Here is an 18,380-nt window from a genome sequence, read left to right as displayed (position 1 = left end):
CTCAAGAAGATGACACTTAAGAAGTATATTGGGCTTCAGTGCTTTGTAAACTCCCATTAGATATAGTTGAAGGTTCAAGTGACTAGAATCCTCTAAAAACCGTATTATGCCAGAAGATCGTTTTAAGGTGGAATTCTCCTTTGACAACAAAAAAATAAAAATAAATATTATAAGTGCTCTCAGATTTTCCTTAAGGTATTATCCAAAATTCTTCCCATCTAAATAAATACACAGTATTTTAGATTCACACATTACATTTTTGGTAATCAAAATGTAAATTATTGCCACACCGATCAGTTCAGTTTCGTAAATCAATGAAATCAATGCTCATAAACTGGGTTCATGTGACAGAGGATTGGAAATAAGGCCGAGGTTGTGCAAATTTAGTATGGAATCGGCTATTATCCGTGCGGTCCTCTTCTGGTAGCCTCCTGAGGTGACCATCAGAATTGGGATGGAACGGCTCCTGGCAATGCTGAACACAATTTCATCTCTCTTTATAATTCCCTAATCATGGAAGCAATGCAACAGGATTATTTTAACTAAGGCTTCATTCATATCTTCATTTCTATTGTTCTGCTTCTCATAGGAGTAAAGCAATGGCGTGCTATATCATTTTATATGGTGATTATAGTAGGGTGCGTTAAAGGAGAAGTCCGGCGAAAATTTTTATCTAAGTATTGTATTGCCCCCCAAAAGCTATACAAATCACCAATATACACTTATTACGGGAAATGCACTTAACGTACTTTTTCCCTGCACTTTACTCCCTTGATAAAAATAGTGATGTCACTTCCTGGATAAAAAGGTGATGTCGCAACCCGACTCCCAGGGCTGTGTGGGCTGTGGCTGCTGGAGAGTATGATGGTCGAGAGACACTGAGGGACACAGGGCACTGGAGAGACACTGAGCATCCCTCTGCCATCATCCTCTCCAGCAGCCACAGCCCACACAGCTCGTGACATCACCATTTTATCCAGGAAGTGACATCACCATATTATCCAGAAAGTGAAGCCTTGATGCAGTAGTAAGTGCAGGGAAAAAAGCACTTTGTGTGCATTTCCTGTAATAAGTGTATATTGGTGATTTGTATAACTGTTGGGGGGCAATACAATACTTTAATAAAAAATTTTGACGGATTTCTCCTTTAATTATTACAGGATCCATCAGTTTTCCGTGGGGTTTTTTTTTTCATAAATCCCATTCTGAAATCTCCAACACAGATGGGGCATAAGCCATAGGACTTTTTTTTGCCTGTGAGAACCCATGCTTAGAGGTATAACAGTATGTGCAACTCCTTTTATGATCAACTGCACAGAGCCAAAATTGTGGTGGTCCCAAATTTTGTCAAATACATGCCTTGCCTTTTCCATAGCCCAAAATTACCTTAACCCAGCACCCAAAGAGAGCACATGACCCCTTTTATCAGACAGCAATTGAACCAGGTCCAAATAGAACCCAGTTTTAGGAAACACTTCCTTAAAGCGTAACTGTCATTTCAGGGTCATTTTTCTGAAAACATTAAATATCAACAGTACAAGCGATTTTAAGAAACTCTGTAATAGGTTTTATGTACTAAAAGAGTTTCCTTCTGCACTGAAAAAGCAATCTCCCAGCCTCCCCCCTCACATCAAATGAAGCAGGATTTCTGTCTCCATTATGTGGCTATGGAGAGGGGAGGGGCTGTTAGGAGTGACTGAGCACGGAGCAGTCCTGCACAGCACAACACCCTGCAATCTTCTCTCAGTAAGTTCATAGATAAGCACTGACCTTTCTGACACCTGAATTTAGCGTTTTAGGTGCCCAGAGAGTCTACAAACAGCTGACCTTCATGTCACCTCTTCCTGCTCCCTCATCTCCCTCAGCCCCTCCCCCCTTCATAGGCTTACAATGGAGAGAGCAGAGCCCGTCTTCACTGGCTTCTCTGTAATGTAGACATGTTTGCCTGATAATTCACAGATAAGAAGTCAGGGGGGGAGGCTGGGAAATTTCTTCTTGAGTACAGAAGGAGGCTTTTTTGGCTGATAAAACCTATTACAGAGTTTCTTACAATCGCTTATACTACTGATTTCTGCAATAAAAAAAAACATGACAGTTACGCTTTAAAAAAAGTTATCCTGAGACTTCACTGCACTTCAGTTGACTCACTGCAGCACCCACATATAATATACTGTAGTAAGGCACTGTGTACACAATACAGGTTTTATATCCATACTGTAGACTGTTTGTATTTTAATGAGGACCTGTCACCAATTCTGTCCTGTCAGTTTTAGCGAATACATGCAATGCCCTCGAAATAACAATTTCAAGTCACCTACTGCAATAGATCTGGGTTGTACTATTCCTCTGTTATTCTTACTAGAAATCAATGACTCAATAACCAACTGGGTGTTACCAATTGAGGAGGAGGGGGTGTCACTACATTGTCTGCCACTATACGAACAGAATTTACAGTGTTAGCAATAGGGGGTATATCCCTACACAGTCTAACACCTAGATTGTTATTGAGTCACAGATTTGTAGTAGGAATAACAGAGGAATGGCACATCACAGAGCTATAAGAGGAGATGTATGAGAACTGTTATTTTATGCAGAATACAAGAAGTTACTAAAACTAGGTCAAGAGAGACCAAAGATCCCCTTTAAAGGGCTTGTCCCACAATTAAAGAGGATGTATCTCCTGGTACATCCTCTTTAACCTAAACCCACTGATCGAACGGCGCCGGCACGGGGAAGTCGGTGCCGTGGTCCGCTTTTCGGACCGAGGCCCGGTTCCCGTGCACGGCGCCGTTCTATGCACCGGAACCGGCCGATGCTCAAGCACTGGAGGCTGGCCGGGCCGCCCCCAGTGGGAGGGAATTCCCTCCCCTGGATGACGCGGCTCCATTCATTCTAAGGGAGCCGCGTCATACAGGGGAGGGAATTTCCTCCCACTGGGGGCGGGCGGGCCTACCTCCAGTGCTTGAGCATTGGCCGGTTCCGGTGCATAGAACGGCGCCGTGCACGGGAACCGGGCCTCGGTCCAAAAAAATGGACCGCGCCACCGGCTTTCCCGTGTTAGCGCCGTTCGATCAGTGGGTTTAGGTTAAAGAGGATGTACCAGGTGGTACATCCTCTTTAAGCATTACTTTTCTCTGTCAAATCTTGCAAAACAAGTACTTTTATAACAAAAAGACTCCATTTATGCATACATTACATATCCGATATATATATTTTTAATTATTTGCTACTCACTTGAGGGGAAATTGAGAGCCCCCCGAGTGGATCTCCATCCAGGATATCTGTCCCCGCATTGTAGACGATGACATCTGGAGTGACCTCATTCAGTGCCCCTTTTACATGGGTTTCTACTTTTTCCAAATATTCCATGTCTTCTGTGCCCCAGTCTAGCTCTATTTTCCTCTTTATTGCACCTTTAGATTTTATAAGAACAAAGCAAAATCTACACTCATTCAATATATTTTTACTATGTTCATTATATATAAAAGCATTCATTGCCATAACGTGTAATGTAAAAATTTCCTATTGACATAAAGGCATGTAGTTTCATGAACGTTGCATGATAATAAAAATGGTTCCACACCACTGTTATGCTCCTGTTGAACACAATGAAGAAACTGGGCTTCTACAAGAGATATTAAAGGGAATCTGTCAGCTGAAATTTACATTCCGAACTGCTGACACATGATACCTTTCATATATCTGTCTGTGCTTCCAGAGGCTATGTTCACACAACGTATTTTTTCGTATTTCTACGGCTGTTGTTGCCGATTGCAACAACGGCCGTAGTAAATACGAGAAAATACGTTGGTCGGGAGTCTATAGGATCCCGGCTGGAGCGTATACACATAGTATATGCTCCGGTCGGGACCCCTAGCGGCGCCGCAAACAACTGACATGTCATATAACTGACTCACATATTCAGTGAAAAGCCCTGTCAGTTCACACTATGAAGCGAGCGGCTCTGGCTGCAAGCTTCATAGTATGCAGTGGGGAGTTCTAAAGCGGGCGGGAAAGATCAAGACTGCAGAACCGGCTGAGTTGATCTTTTCAGAGACCGGCCGCTCCATGACCCGGCCGGGTCCAGAACGGTCGATCTCTTACGCCATGTGAACATGGCCAGAATATAGAAAAAGGCTCTTTTTCTCTGGTACAAAGAGTCAAAGTGGCTTTCCCAAGCTTCTGAATAGCTGCTTGCTTGATTGATCCTGGAAGCTGGATCCTAAGCAGGGTCAGATATGGGAGGGGGAGGAGGTGTTACAGCCGGGTGCACTTCAGGAGCTCAGGAAAGCCTTTTTGACTATTTGTACGATTGAATAAAAGCATGTTTCTATGCATGTAAATCCAATGTAGCCTTTACCTTACAAATGTCAAAAAAAAGGTCCTTTTAGCCTCCACCAGGATGGTATAATTTTTTTCCTGTCTATACAATAGTATAGTTTACTATTTCATTTATAAAAGGGCAATAAAAAGGAAAAACAAAAAATACACACAAAAAAACGAACCAGTGTACCAGACCTTAGTTATCAGCCAGCCAAAAGCAGGACAGATAAATATAATAGTCCGCTGAAGTCTCACCATTTTCTAACACAAGCACCACGGGCAGGTTTACAGTGTATTTTTCCGTTTAGTGTTATTTTTTTTAAAAAAATCTAGTTTCCAATAGCTGATCTAACCCCGCGTTATCACCCATCTCCTATTAGAACATAAAAATCATCAGGCACTGATAATGTTATAAAGTGAATTTTACATACGCTTTGCAAATGTGTCTCCGGGGTATATGTGCCGGTTATACATGTCCATGATGTACACCCTTTTATCCTCCATAAAATCTCTAGCATGCCCATTACCCTAATAAAAAGACAATGAAATAAGGTGTTTATTGACATAAACCATGTATAGCAGATAAGTGTCCAGAATTAGTATGTGCCATATGAGCCACCATTTGTACTGTGTGTTATTATTGACTGATATTATTGGTTTTTCTAGTTTAATCACTGTATTTTGGGTAATATTTTACTTAAAATGTGACGTCATTGGCCTTTATGCCCTGCCCCCTCAGCAGCCATTGGAAAGGGCCCCACCCCCCTAGGTTGGCCCATTCCAATGGCCACCAAGGGGGAAGGGCCTACGGCGCAAATGTGGGCTGGCTACGTGGCGTTGGACGAGAAGCTCCCACTTGCCCATGTGGCACAAACCACCAACGATAAGCATTTTTCACTGGACCAAGCACCAAAAAAAATCTATAATAAAGTAAGGTATGAAAACTGCAGGATTTAGGCTTTACATCTGTGTAGAGAAGTCCTCATACATAAAGGGGGCGACAGTATCACTTTAAATGGTTGCACGTACAATACAGGGAATGTTTGGGCAGCTAAATTAGTTGTGGCTGCAAACAGGTGTTCATTTCAGTCATTGACACTCATTTGTGTCCTTGCATGGTCCCATATCCCGCTGTGTAATAGGACTTTTATTCAATTCCATAAAAACTAGCAGAGATCTGATGACATGAAGATACACGCATAGCAACGGTACCTGATGGGCGTCCAGGTCTATTATGGTTGCCTTGCAAACACCTTCAATGCGCTCAAATAAGAACTATAAGAATAAATATATGAAGTGTGTTACTGATTCTTGTTTTATTCTTTCACATAGACAACAATAAAAACTTACATTTTCAGTCATTGAAATACTGTGATATCAATTTAAAATAAAGGTGTGATCACTTTATCCTTCAATAAAATAATTAGCTACAAAAGGAGGGGCTAAAAAAACATTAAATTTCAGGAAGGCTAATTTCCAAAAACTAAGAGAGGACCTTGGGAACATAGACTGGGACAATGCCTTCAGAAATAAAAGTACACAAGAGAAATGGGACATATTTAAGAGCATCCTGGGTAAATCGTGTGAACGACACATACCATATGGGAATAAACGTAGTAGAAATAAGAGAAATCCAATGTGGTTAACTTCAGCTGTAAGGGGTGCAATAAATGATAAGAAACAAGCATTCAGACTACTAAAACAAGAAGATAGTGGGGAAGCATTGAGCAACTATAGACAGAAGAATAGAATGTGTAAAAAGCAAATAAAAGAAGCAAAAATAGCAACAGAAAGAAGGATAGCCACAGAAAGTAAAACAAATCCCAAAATGTTCTTCACTTATATAAACAACAAAAGACTTAAAACTGAAAATGTTGGTCCCCTCAAAAATAATCTGGGTGTAATGGTGGAGGGGGAAGAGGAAAAGGCCAATCTACTAAATACATTCTTCTCTACTGTATTCACAGAGGAGAATCCCATAACAGACGACATGACTAGGGATAATATAAATCCTCCCATAAATCTCACCTGCCTAACACAACAGGAAGTGGGGAGACGCCTTAAAAACATTAAAATCCATAAGTCACCGGGCCCAGAAGGTATCCATCCTAGAGTTTTGCAAGACTTAAATACTGTGTTAGACAGACCGTTATTCCTAATATTTAAAGATTCTATTACGACAGGGATTGTTCCACAGGACTGGCGCATAGCTAATGTGGTACCAATATTCAAGAAGGGGTCAAAGAGCGATCCTGGAAACTACAGGCCCGTAAGTCTAACATCTATAGTAGGTAAAGTATTTGAGGGGTTTGTAAGAGATAATATACTGGAGTATCTTAATGAAAACAATCTTGTGACGCAGCATCAGCATGGATTTATGAGGGATCGATCCTGTCAGACTAATCTGATCGGCTTCTATGAAGAGGAAAGTTATAGACTGGACCTGGGGGAGGCTGTGGATGTTGTGTATCTGGACTTTTCAAAGGCATTTGATACTGTGCCGCATGAAAGGTTGGTCTACAAAATGAGGATGCTGGGACTCGGGGAAAACGTATGCAAATGGGTAAGTAACTGGTTGTGTGATAGAAAACAGAGGGTGGTCATTGATGGAACATATTCAGATTGGGTTTTAGTTACTAGTGGGGTACCACAGGGGTCAGTGTTGGGTCTACTTCTTTTTAATATTTTTATTAATGATCTTTATGAGGGGCTACAGAGCAGAATCTCCATTTTTGCAGATGATACTAAACTGGGTAAAGTAATCACCACAGAGGATGATAATATCATATTACAGAGGGATTTGGAGAAGCTAGAGGCTTGGGCGGTGAAATGGCAAATGAAGTTTAATGTGGATAAATGTAAGGTTATGCACTTGGGCCATAGAAATAATAAATACAGTTATGTGCTAAATAATAAAACACTGGGTAAAACTACTTCCGAAAAGGACCTGGGGGTATTGGTGGACAGTAAACTCAACTTTAGTGATCAGTGCCAGGCAGCAGCTGCCAAGGCTAATAAAATAATGGGATGCATCAAAAGAGGTATAGATGCTAAAGATGAGAACATAGTTTTGCCTCTTTATAAATCACTAGTCAGACCACATATGGAATACTGTGTACAGTTTTGGGCACCGGTATATAAGAAGGACACAGCTGAACTAGAGCGGGTGCAGTGGAGGGCAACAAAGGTCATTAAGGGAATGGGTGGGTTACAGTACCAGGACAGGTTATCAAGCTTGGGGTTATTTACGCTAGAAAAAAGACGTCTTAGGGGCGATCTGATCACAATGTACAAATATATGAATGGACAGTACAGAGATCTTTGTAGTGGTCTTTTTACTCCTAGGTCTGTAACAATGACAAGGGGGCATCCTCTACGTCTAGAGGAAAGAAGGTTTTATCATCAGCATCAACGCGGGTTCTTTACTGTACGAGCGGTAAGACTGTGGAACTCTCTGCCACATGATGTTGTCATGGCCGATTCATTAAATAAGTTCAAGGGAGGCCTGGATGCTTTTCTTGAACAATATAATATTACAAGTTATGGGCATTAGATTTCCGGTGATACGTTGATCCAGGGATTGTTCTGGTTGCCATTGGATTTGGGGGGGGGGGGGAGGGGGGGGAGTTTCTCCATGTGGTGGGGCGGTTGTCGTCTCCCTAGTGGGGTTTTTTGCCTTCCCTGGATCAACACAGTAGGGTTTCCCTAGGTTGAACCTGATGGACTCTTGTCTTCTTTCAACCTTATTTACTATGTTACTTTACGATAAACAAGGTTTACATTTTTAGGACCCTCACCAAGCCTAACAATGAAGGGGTTGCAGTAATGGTGCAGTGCAGTGCTGTGTCCAATCATTGGCTATTGCACAGTATTGTTACGGAAATCACTCTGCATTCAAATGAATGGGACCCGGCCAGGAGCGGTCTTTTTAAAAATAAAATAAAAATAAAAATTAAAAAATCATTTCTCCAGGATCAGTGATTCTGCAGGATCATTGACATCATGGAGAAACCATCAGTGATGCATCAGCGTATATGCAAAAACAAATAAAAGGTCACACAGATTGCTAGTCAGAGCTTGAGGGGAAAAAAAACGGATGGCACATGGATGTTGCCTCTGTGTTTAGTCAGCTAAAAACGGACCCATAGACTTCTATTGGAGGTTCTGTTCTACAAAAGCAAGCCTTATAAGTGCAGGTCCTACTTTTTTGCCGAATAGATCAGTGTTTAAAAATGTCATTGAATCAGAATCCTGATTCACGGACAGAAAAAAACTGATGTATGGATGAGGTCTTGGGTTTTGTTGATTTTGCTCTTTACTGTTATAGGGTGGGTTCATAATATCCGTGGAATTCCGCTGTCTGTCTGCACGCACGGCCGCGCGCCTTTCCGCCGGCTCCATAGACACCATTCTATGGGCCGGCGTATTCCGCTATCCGCCGAAAGAAGTGACATGTCACTTATCCGCGAGAATTCCGTAGTGTGAACCCACCCATAAAGGGATTTTTCAAACAAGCATATAACATGCCTATATAATACCTCTTGGATCATACCTTGATGGCTAATGTTATGTCCGCATATGCACAAAATCCTCCGCCTTTGTCACTGGAACAATGATGGAAGCCTCCACCTTTAGATAAATAAGCAGATAAAATGTAAAAATGCATAGTCGTCTGTGCACCTGTATACAATCCAGCATGTAGATCACTGATCCCTAACCAAAGCTACAGATCAGGCATTATATTGTATAGGGCCAATCTATAGCAACAGCACAAAACTACTATCTTTTATAGTTTAATTAGCCATAAAGTAACGTAAAAGCAGTGCAAGGCCGTGTTTTTGAAGTCCGTTTAACTTATCAGTTTTATGGGGGGGGGGGGGGGGGAGAATGATGCAAATGTTTGTATCCTTTTGGATCTGTTTTTCTATTGGCTTCCATTATTTAAAAAAAAAAAAAAAAGGATTGAAACAAATCAGTTTTTTTTAAAATACACACATGGTTGACAGTTTCTTTTGTACGTTAAAAGTAACCATTCAAATGCGGATCTGTTAAACTGACTGCAAGAACGCAGTGTAAACCCACCTGTAAGCATTACATCACATTACATCACGTTAGTCTAGTGGGTGTGGTTATGAACAGGGTAATTTCTAACTATTTTCGATAAAATACAACTTTGTAAACCATTAGGCACAGGACCCTGAAGAATCTCCTACCCTCAACGCAGAAAGTAATTCAAAACTTCCAGCAGTGATTTCTCACTTTTTTTTTTACTTGCTTTACAGTTTTAGATATCTTTAATCTTTGTTTTGTTCTCATTTTAGGTGATATTTTGCCGCCTTTAACGCCAGTTCTAGGTTTCAATAGACTTTTTGTCTAAAGTTACGATAGTTTCAAGTTAAATTCGTCTTCCAGGATTGAATTAATCTTGTAAATTACAGGACAGCTGTAGTGATACAAGTTAGGTTAATAATTGAGGTATAGTGCCCTCTAGTGGCCACAGAGGTAAAGAAGTATACAGGTTTACAGATCTGCCCCATTACACTGCCGTAATCTGTGGAGGAAACTGTCAGTCAGTGCTATATTCCTTCATGGTGTCACCACTAGGGTAATAAAACATTACATAATGCCCACTGATATCCACATATAAAGATGTGTAGTACAATCCAGGGATCCCCTTCTATCAACTCAGAATCTGAAAGTGTAACTGAAATTTGTTATTGTAACTCAAACAACTCCTTTAACTCAAAGGGAATATATCCTATAAATATTAACCACTAATCTCCATTGTATGTGACAGGCGAGACGCTGCAGTATTATAAACCTAGACAAGTGACTGCACGCACCGTCATCCTGCACGCTTAGATCCTAAAGCTTTGATTCTAATCCCTTCTTTATTTTAGTTAAAAAAAAAAAACATGCATGCTGGGACCTGAACTAACACACCACACGCTTGGTGAACAAAAGAACAAAAAATATATATGTGTTTTCCAATAACACCCTATATGTGATGGCTGTCACTGTATGGCATCTGTCGGAGGCATCTGATTAATGTACAGTGTGTGTTTTGGTTTATACTGGAAATGGATGCCATCAATATAATGTGTACAGAGACTAAAGACCTGCGGGGCAATTGGGCTCCAATCTGATAGATTGGCACTTGCTTACCGAGCCTTTTACTTGGCTCGATAATCGTGCAGGTAGATGTCCATGCAGCCCTTGCTTTAAAGGGGTACCCTAGCGTCTATATATAGAAAATTATAAAGATGTTATGCTCACTTCTCTACGCTCTCCCAGAGTCCTCCTGCCATGTCACTGGGTCCCACATTGTCTGCAGCCTCCTTGTCTGCAGAGGTGGCAGCTGCGGTCAGCAGGGGACTCAGAGACATGGCAGAAGGACACAAGAGGAGCGTGGAGAGGTGAGCATAACATCTTTATAATTTTCTATATATAGATGCTAGGGTACCCCTTTAATCAGCTGTTGGCAGCACATCAGCTATTACAACAGCGGCCGATGATTTTTAACCGTGTTAAAAGGCAACAATCAGCGATCAAGCGAATGATTGCTCGCTCCTCGGCTGATCGCTGTCTTTATTACACAGGGTGATATGTACCTGATTCGGCAAATATTCGCTGTGTAATAGCGACTTAAGAAAAAAAGTCAGCTACATTATTATATCTTGAGCCGGATAATAAATAACACATCTTATACTTGCCAACATTGATTGCCCATCCTCTTTCAATTGCCAGTTTTCCAGCCTAAAAGAGAAGTAGATAAATCCAGTACCTGTAGGTCTATGTGCTTGAGCATTGTGCTGGCGGCTGATCCTACTCTCCTACTCTATGAGCTTAGCTGGTGGTGTTCCACTATGGCCGCCTGCTGCAGGAAACAAAGGTCGTATATACTGACTTATGATACAGCAAGTGCTCTGTCCTTCTTGGTACGCCATCACTAAATAACAGGTAACATGTATTATTACGGTTCAACAGGAACAGGCTTTAGCAGTCTGGTTTGCAGTACAATCTATCGAGTTTCTTTTTACATGTGGACAAATTGCCTACAGGTTTGTCTTCAAACCAATGGGAGTAAATCTTTTCTACAGATGCTGATATATACTGTAGTTAACATTGCCATTTATATCGGTAGACTTCTTTCTTACGGCTACTGACACCCCAAATGAAAGTAAAACAAGTGTCATAAAAGGAAGTAAAGTCAGATGTGTACAACATACATATCTGTAAAGGAGAACAATATGTGTAGTTTTAAGTGAAGTAACTTATTTCCCTGTACCATTTTTCTCCCCCATGCATCAAATCCCATCCTGGTTTCCTCCGTGAATTGTGTCCCCACTGTTGCCATGTTTACACACTTTTCCACAGTTCCTCTCCCTTGCAGGCTCAGTGGAGACTTCCAGTATTTTCTGGAGATGGCATTTGAACTGAGCATGCCTGGTCCAATTTAGTTGGTTGTAACCAAGGGCAGAAAGTCCCAGAAATATGGTGTGACCACTTTAGAATGCAGGGGATGTGTTTGAGACGCATGCAAAAGGGGACACAGCCCGATTTAAATTTCTACCAACTTATCACCATCTTGAATTGACAGTTTTCCTACTGACCAATATGTCCCCCATCTTGACAGGAGCCATTTTCACAAGAAAATCAATAGTATATGCCCCCCTGTCAGTGATTTCAGTGTTAAGGCTGATCAGGACAAGTTCTTTTTAGGTGAGCAGGGGTCAAAGGGGTACTAACTATCATTAAGGAGAGTTTGTCATAGAGACATATGGAGACTTACAGACCATTACTGTTCCATTGAGAATTCTGGGAAGAAAGGAAATGCAAAATAGCTCTCACACCTCTTGAGCAAAGAGATGTCCCTTCAAGTCAAGTCTCACTCAATCTAGGAGTCTTAAAACATTGACTGGGGATTTTATGTCAAGCCAAAGAATCTCTCCAAAAGGAAAGATTTCCCATCTGCAGACAGCTGTTTCGGGGTTGTTGCCCCTCTTCAGTTCGGAGCAATGTGTGTTGGCTGGCCATTGAGAGGCCTACCGAGGTGGGTCAAAAAGCATTTGATATGTTATATGGGGCGGTTGCAAATTTGGTTGGCATGGCTGTAGCAGTCCCTACTTTACAGACATTACTATGCAATAGTATTATATTATGTTATATTTAATATATATTATATTATGTCTTATTGTGAACAGTTGGTGTCACAGTGTGGACAGTGCCATGTTGATATTATTATGTTAGTGACACTTCTATATGTACAGTGCACTGCACCAATATGTAGATATTATGTGGTCCTAGTGTAGGAATTGTAGAGGTCAATTTGGAATAATATGGGAGTGCATCAGTCATTAAGAAGAAGATTGTACCTCAGCAGCCCAGTCATTTTACCTTATTTACTATCAGGTTATATGATAAATTTGCTATAGTCCTTGTTCACCTACCATTATGGTGCCTCCTGTCTGCGTCCTCAGTGGTTTCAGTACTCTCCTTTGAACTAGGAAGTTGGGAAGCAGGAACAATGGTGGGATCTCTGTTATGGTGGCAACTACAAAGGACCACTGTAAGAATGTTTCAGAGAGGGGATGATTCAGGACATATTATAAAGATAGCCTATAACAAGAGACAATTATTGGCTGAAAAGGCCGATAACTGTTCTGTGTAATGTACCGCCGAACAAGCACATCTGTGAGCGACAACCTAGGAGATGTGCTGCGGCCAATGAATAATAGAAGTAGAGGGCCACAAAACAATCCACAGGTCAGGTTGCATAAAGTAGTTCAATGTTTTCTTTCCCTTACAGTAAACCCCAAAATCACTATATAAGCTTTTGGGTTTTGGGTACTTTGTAATACAAAAAATAAAAGAATGATAAAAATAAATGGCAATCATGGGCACGATATCCATTAAAGTTAGACTACCTTTAATTTACTCAGGTAGCGTCTAGTATGTACAACCAGGAGATCATCTTCTGTTGCTTCCTTAGCAGCCACAATAGTGTCATCTGCGAGTAACTTCTCATCTGAAAGGGAAAATGGAACATTCTGTATTGACTAGGAACACTGTGCACTGTGGTGCCCTACAGAGGCGCCATAGAGTGCTAGGTACTGGAATATGGCAGTACAGACCAGATTCATATTAATAGTGGGAATGCTGTCTATCACTGAGTAGGACAGCCCTCTGGACTCCAAAGAAGCAGTGATTGAAATGTACAGATTACACATTATCTTTCAAGGAGTGAAGCTGTATGTCCTGCAGGAAGTGGAATTATTTTCAGTGTGGAGAGCAGGAGAGGTTTGGGATTTGCTGCTGCTCTGGACAGTTCCTGACATGGACAGAGGTGGCAGCAGAGAGTACTGGAAAGAATACAGTACTTCCTGCAGGACATACAGCAGCTGATAAATACTGGAAGACTGTAGATTTTTAATGAAAGTAAATTATAAATCTCTGGCACCCGTTGATTTGAAAGATTTTTTTTTCTTGCTGGAGTAGCCCTTTAATTTTTGTCACACATTTATAGTATACATCACTCTTTACACTTCTCCTGCCTTACACTATGCTGCTGGCAGATCAGACTCCATTTTTATAATAAAGGATTCCCTTCAAAATGTTGATCTAATGTGAACAAAACGTGTTTTCTTTTCTTTTCTGTTTATTTTTCTTAAAATAAATAATAATAAAAAATTACCTTTAAGGAAGTTAATAATTTTCCCCCATTTGCCAGAGTCAAACGGATGAAGCTTCTCTAGTCCAATAAAGGTGATGTTATAATTAGTGGAGTACACAATCGGCCAGCGACCTGCAGGGATGTCTTGATACAGCTTAGTTTCATGAGGCCTGGTAAAGATATACAGACATCTCATAATCACCCAAGGAGAATTCACTAAGACTGATCTTTCACAACCTTCCATTAAAGGGGTTTTCTCATCTCAACTAGAGATGAGTGAACCTGGAGCATGCTCGAGTCCATCTGAACCTGAACTTTCGGCATTTGATTAGCGGCGGCTGCTGAAGTTGGATAAAGCCCTAAGGCTATGTGGAAATCATGGATATAGTCATTGGCTCTATCCATGTTTTCCAGACAACCTTAGAGCTTTATCCAAGTTCAGCAGCCGCCGCTAATCAAATGCCGAACGTTCGGGTTCAGATCGACTCAAACCCGAACCCGGTTCGCTCATCTCTAATCTCAACCAATACAGTTATACTTGTAGGACTCGTGAAGCTTAATATTTTTGCAGATCCATTGCCTCCTTCTCCTCATATGCTGTTTTTCCCTTCCATTGTTGACAGTTTGTTGCCTAAGTCACCGACCACCACTCTGCTTTAACCCCTTAAGGACCGGGCCATATGTCACTTTTGCGTTTTTGTTTTTTCCTCCTCGCCTTCTAAGACCCATAACTCTTCTTTTTCCCACCTACAGGGCCATGTGGGGGCTTGTTTTTTTAAGAAACAGGTGCACTTTGTAATGTCATCTTTCAATCTGCCATAAAATGAAGACAGAACCCCCAAAATATCATTTATGGAGTTAATTGGGGTCAAAAAATGTGACTCCGCAAATTTTTTTGGGGGTTCCATGTTAACGTAATGCACTTTACAGTAAAACTGAGATTTTTTTCTTTATTCTATAGGTCGGTCTGAACCCAGCGATTTGCATGTTTACGAGGTTTTCTAACGTTTTACTATTTTTATTAGCAGTAAAACTTTTTTTTTTGCAAATAGATATATTTAAAATGTCCTATTGTGACTCTTACAGCGCTTGTATTTTTTTACCTACGGGGGTCGTATGTGGTGTCATTTTTTGCGCCATGATCTCTCGTTTTTATTAGTTACATTTTTTTCTAGATCAGACATATTGATCACTTTTAAAAAAAAAAATGTATACAAAAAAAACGTAATTTAAAAAAAGCAATCTCTGCGTTTTTGTTTTTTTTTTTACAGCTTTTTGTTCACGCCATTTACCATGCAGGAATAGTACTGTTTTATTTTAATAGATCGTACGATTACACATATTACGGTATATTATATGTTAATTAACTTTATTATTTTTATGTGTTTTATGTATAAAATGAGTACTTTACACTTGATAAGTTACTTAATACTTTATAGTCCAGATCTGTACTAAGAGTAGAGTGATACAGTTGTGCTGACTGAGTTGCGTGCTGAGAGGATCCAAAGAGTAGAGAGGAGGATTTTGAGAGAGTCCCAACTCAAGTAGTACTGTGCTCTGCCAGAACTTCAGAGGTAGAAATAGAAGAATACTTGAGAATAGATCAGAATACTTGTGCCTATGTTTTGACTCTTTGGTCTTTGTACCACCTATTGCCCACTAGTGCCGAGTGACCTGTCCTAGAGGGTGACACAAGCTTTAGACCTTGTTACCTGGGATGAGCGGTATGCTAAGGGTTCCCTGCTTACACCCGCGCTGCGAGATAGAGTTCATAGGCTTCTAGCAACTTTGCTCTATCTGGATCAATTCCTTACTTCTTCATGGATACTGTCCTGCACTGTGTTCCTCTGGTCCTCGATGTGGGTTAGGGTGATCCGTCACTTGTCCTCTCTAATGGAAGCTTAACACTGTTGTGAGATTGCTTGAGAAGGAACTGTGTCTAGCTGCATGTGCTGTCCATCTAAACCACAAGTTAGACTGGGGACCTGGTAGGAGCCAGGGCCCAACTGGACTGCTGTAGAGAGCATTCTAGCCTACATCCTTCTTCTACAGAATCCAAAGACAAAAGACCCTACACTTCCTCTACCCATGTGAATTCCTTTCTACAGCGCATGTGGGTGGGTGAGGAGTGCGTATGATAAAGTAAAGAGAGAGATGATAGGAGAGAAGAAAATAGAACTCTCATTGGTGTACAGACCCATGTGGTACATAAACAAACAATAATCCTTTGGGTACTACAGCTGTGCAACATCTAGATACACATAGTTATAACAGCGACATCTTGTGGCAAAACTCTGGTACTACTACATCACCACTCACTCTTAAAAGTACAGGCTTTTACAAAGGGTGTAACCAATAGTAACACCCGTGGTGGGACACCACACTTTTGATATTTATTTATTTTTACACTTTTTAGGTCGCCTTAGGGGACTTTTATATTAAAACATTAGATTTCATACATTGATCACTGCTATGCCATAGCATAGCAGGGATCAGTGTTATCTGTGGTCTTTTGTTGCAGACTCTATCAGAAGATCGGACTGCACGGAGGTAAGCAGTAGACCTCCGGCAGCCAGGCAGTGCGATTCGGAACCCCACAGGCATGCTGCGGGGGTCCCTTTCGGTAAATGACAGGAGATGCTCCTGTCACTTACACCTAAATGCAGCAATTGCGGCATTTAAGGGGTTCATGACTGGCAGCCGCCATTGAAGGTGAGTCCTCACCGGCTATGGAGCGCGCTCAGCTCATGAGCCCACTCCAAAGCCTGGGACCCTGGCAGGGCGTACATTTACGCCCTCCTGCGCTAAGGCCCAGGCAGTCGGGGTGTAAATGTACGCCCATGGTCGTTAAGGGGTTAAAAACATGGTCTGGCTGGTGTATATATTACTGTATAATATATAAACTACATATTCATATCTCCGCCAGCCAGACCACTGCTTTTAGAGCAGAGCTGTGGTCAGTAACCTAGACAACAAGCTCTCAACAATGGAGGGAAAGAGCAGCATATCAGGAGAAGGAGACAAGTTTGCTAAATGATTGTATATATAAAAATATTTAAATTGACTAGTCCTACAAGTATAACTATGTTAGCTGAGATGGGAATAAGCCTTTAACTTTTTGCTGTCTGAGCTATAAGCAGCACAACACAAGGATAAGGATAACACTCCATGAAACTGTCTGAGAACAGGGCTTCAAGTCACTCAGGTTCAAATAAATATATATATATATATATATATATATATATATATATGTATTTGTATATATCACAAGGAGATGGTGATGTAAGCTGTAAGGGCTGGTCAGAGGCGATGACATTCAGGGGGCGGGGCTAAAGCTCAGAGATAGAGGTAATCAAAAGCGTTATCAAGGATTTGAAAACACAAACAAAAAAAAACAAACAAACAGCTACTTTCTTGCAAAAACAGTGCCACCCCTGTCCTTAGGTGGTTGTGTGTGGTATTACAATTCAGCTCAATTCACTTCAATGGAACATATCAACATCAGTGGCTTTGTTTTGTTTTCTCCCACACTACCCCTTTAAGTGACTACCTTTAAATTACTTACTGATCAGCTGTTGTATGCCCTGGAGGAATATATACTGACAGGAAAGATACGGCTCTCAGAAAACAGGATTAAGGAAATAAAATATTTAAAAAAACAATGCGTCATAAAGATAAAACCTGCCAGTAAGGGGTTAAGGTTCCACCAAACAGTCTTTGCAGTTATTGGGTAAATTCACACAATAGATTTGTTACAGAAGCTTCATCGGAACGCTGCAATCTCGGCAACTCCTAATCAAATAGACAGTCTGCAAAAATCTGCAGCATGTGAATATACCCATAGCCGCCTTCTATACCGGAATGTAAAGCCTCATCTTCCCTTACTGCTGTTATTAGCTATGGCTGCCAGGAGACTATAGTCGCCTCCCTCCTGTCTTGCAGCTTTTCTATACATAATGCTGGGGGGAGGTAGACATTCCCTGTTTCACTTCCTATATATTGCTAGCTGGCCCTATTGCTTGTATTTGCTGACCGGCTTCCTTTCTGTCTATGGAAACAATAAACAGTATAGTAGTAGTAACAACAACAACAACACGGCCTCTGCCTTCCTGTCTGTGTGCAGATCACCCAGCAGCCTTCTGTATACACATCCCAGCAATCTGCCTAGACCAGTCTCTGCACTGGTGGCCCAACTATCTGCACACAACCTTCCTGTGTATACAGATCCCCCCCCAACCTACATACAGCCCCTATTTATACCCAGCAACCCTGCATATATGCTGCCCCTTCCTCCTGCCTATACACTGACGCCTGCTGCCCCCCTCTCTGCTTACTCACATGTTGTTTCCTTCCGTAGGGCTGGGTTACTTCTCCAGCTCGTGAC

At 41.3% G+C, this 18,380-nt stretch overlaps 1 protein-coding gene across 1 annotated transcript; it reads right to left on the bottom strand.

The window, feature by feature from the left end:
- On the bottom strand, window positions 1-18,380 carry HDAC11 (histone deacetylase 11). The gene is made up of 10 exons (XM_069968849.1): window positions 18,335-18,380; window positions 14,018-14,166; window positions 13,251-13,351; window positions 12,774-12,890; window positions 11,037-11,079; window positions 8,876-8,952; window positions 5,536-5,598; window positions 4,755-4,851; window positions 3,235-3,413; window positions 1-507 (listed from the first exon to the last, which is right to left on the bottom strand). Coding segments are annotated over exons 1-10 (1,008 nt in total). The 5' UTR covers window positions 18,337-18,380; the 3' UTR covers window positions 1-327.

Source organism: Dendropsophus ebraccatus, chromosome 4 (genome assembly GCF_027789765.1).
Source record: "Dendropsophus ebraccatus isolate aDenEbr1 chromosome 4, aDenEbr1.pat, whole genome shotgun sequence".
NCBI classification, from domain to species: domain Eukaryota; kingdom Metazoa; phylum Chordata; class Amphibia; order Anura; family Hylidae; genus Dendropsophus; species Dendropsophus ebraccatus.
The sequence above is the reverse complement of the archived record's forward strand: the minus strand, read 5'-3'. Positions and strand labels throughout refer to the sequence as shown.

Coding starts and splice junctions, on each gene's coding strand:
- HDAC11 (XM_069968849.1), bottom strand. Junction 8,953..11,036: donor AGGATGGGCAATCAATGTTG/GCAAGTATAAGA, acceptor ATTTATCTAAAG/GTGGAGGCTTCCATCATTGT. Junction 508..3,234: donor GGCTCTCAATTTCCCCTCAA/GTGAGTAGCAAA, acceptor TTCCATGATTAG/GGAATTATAAAGAGAGATGA.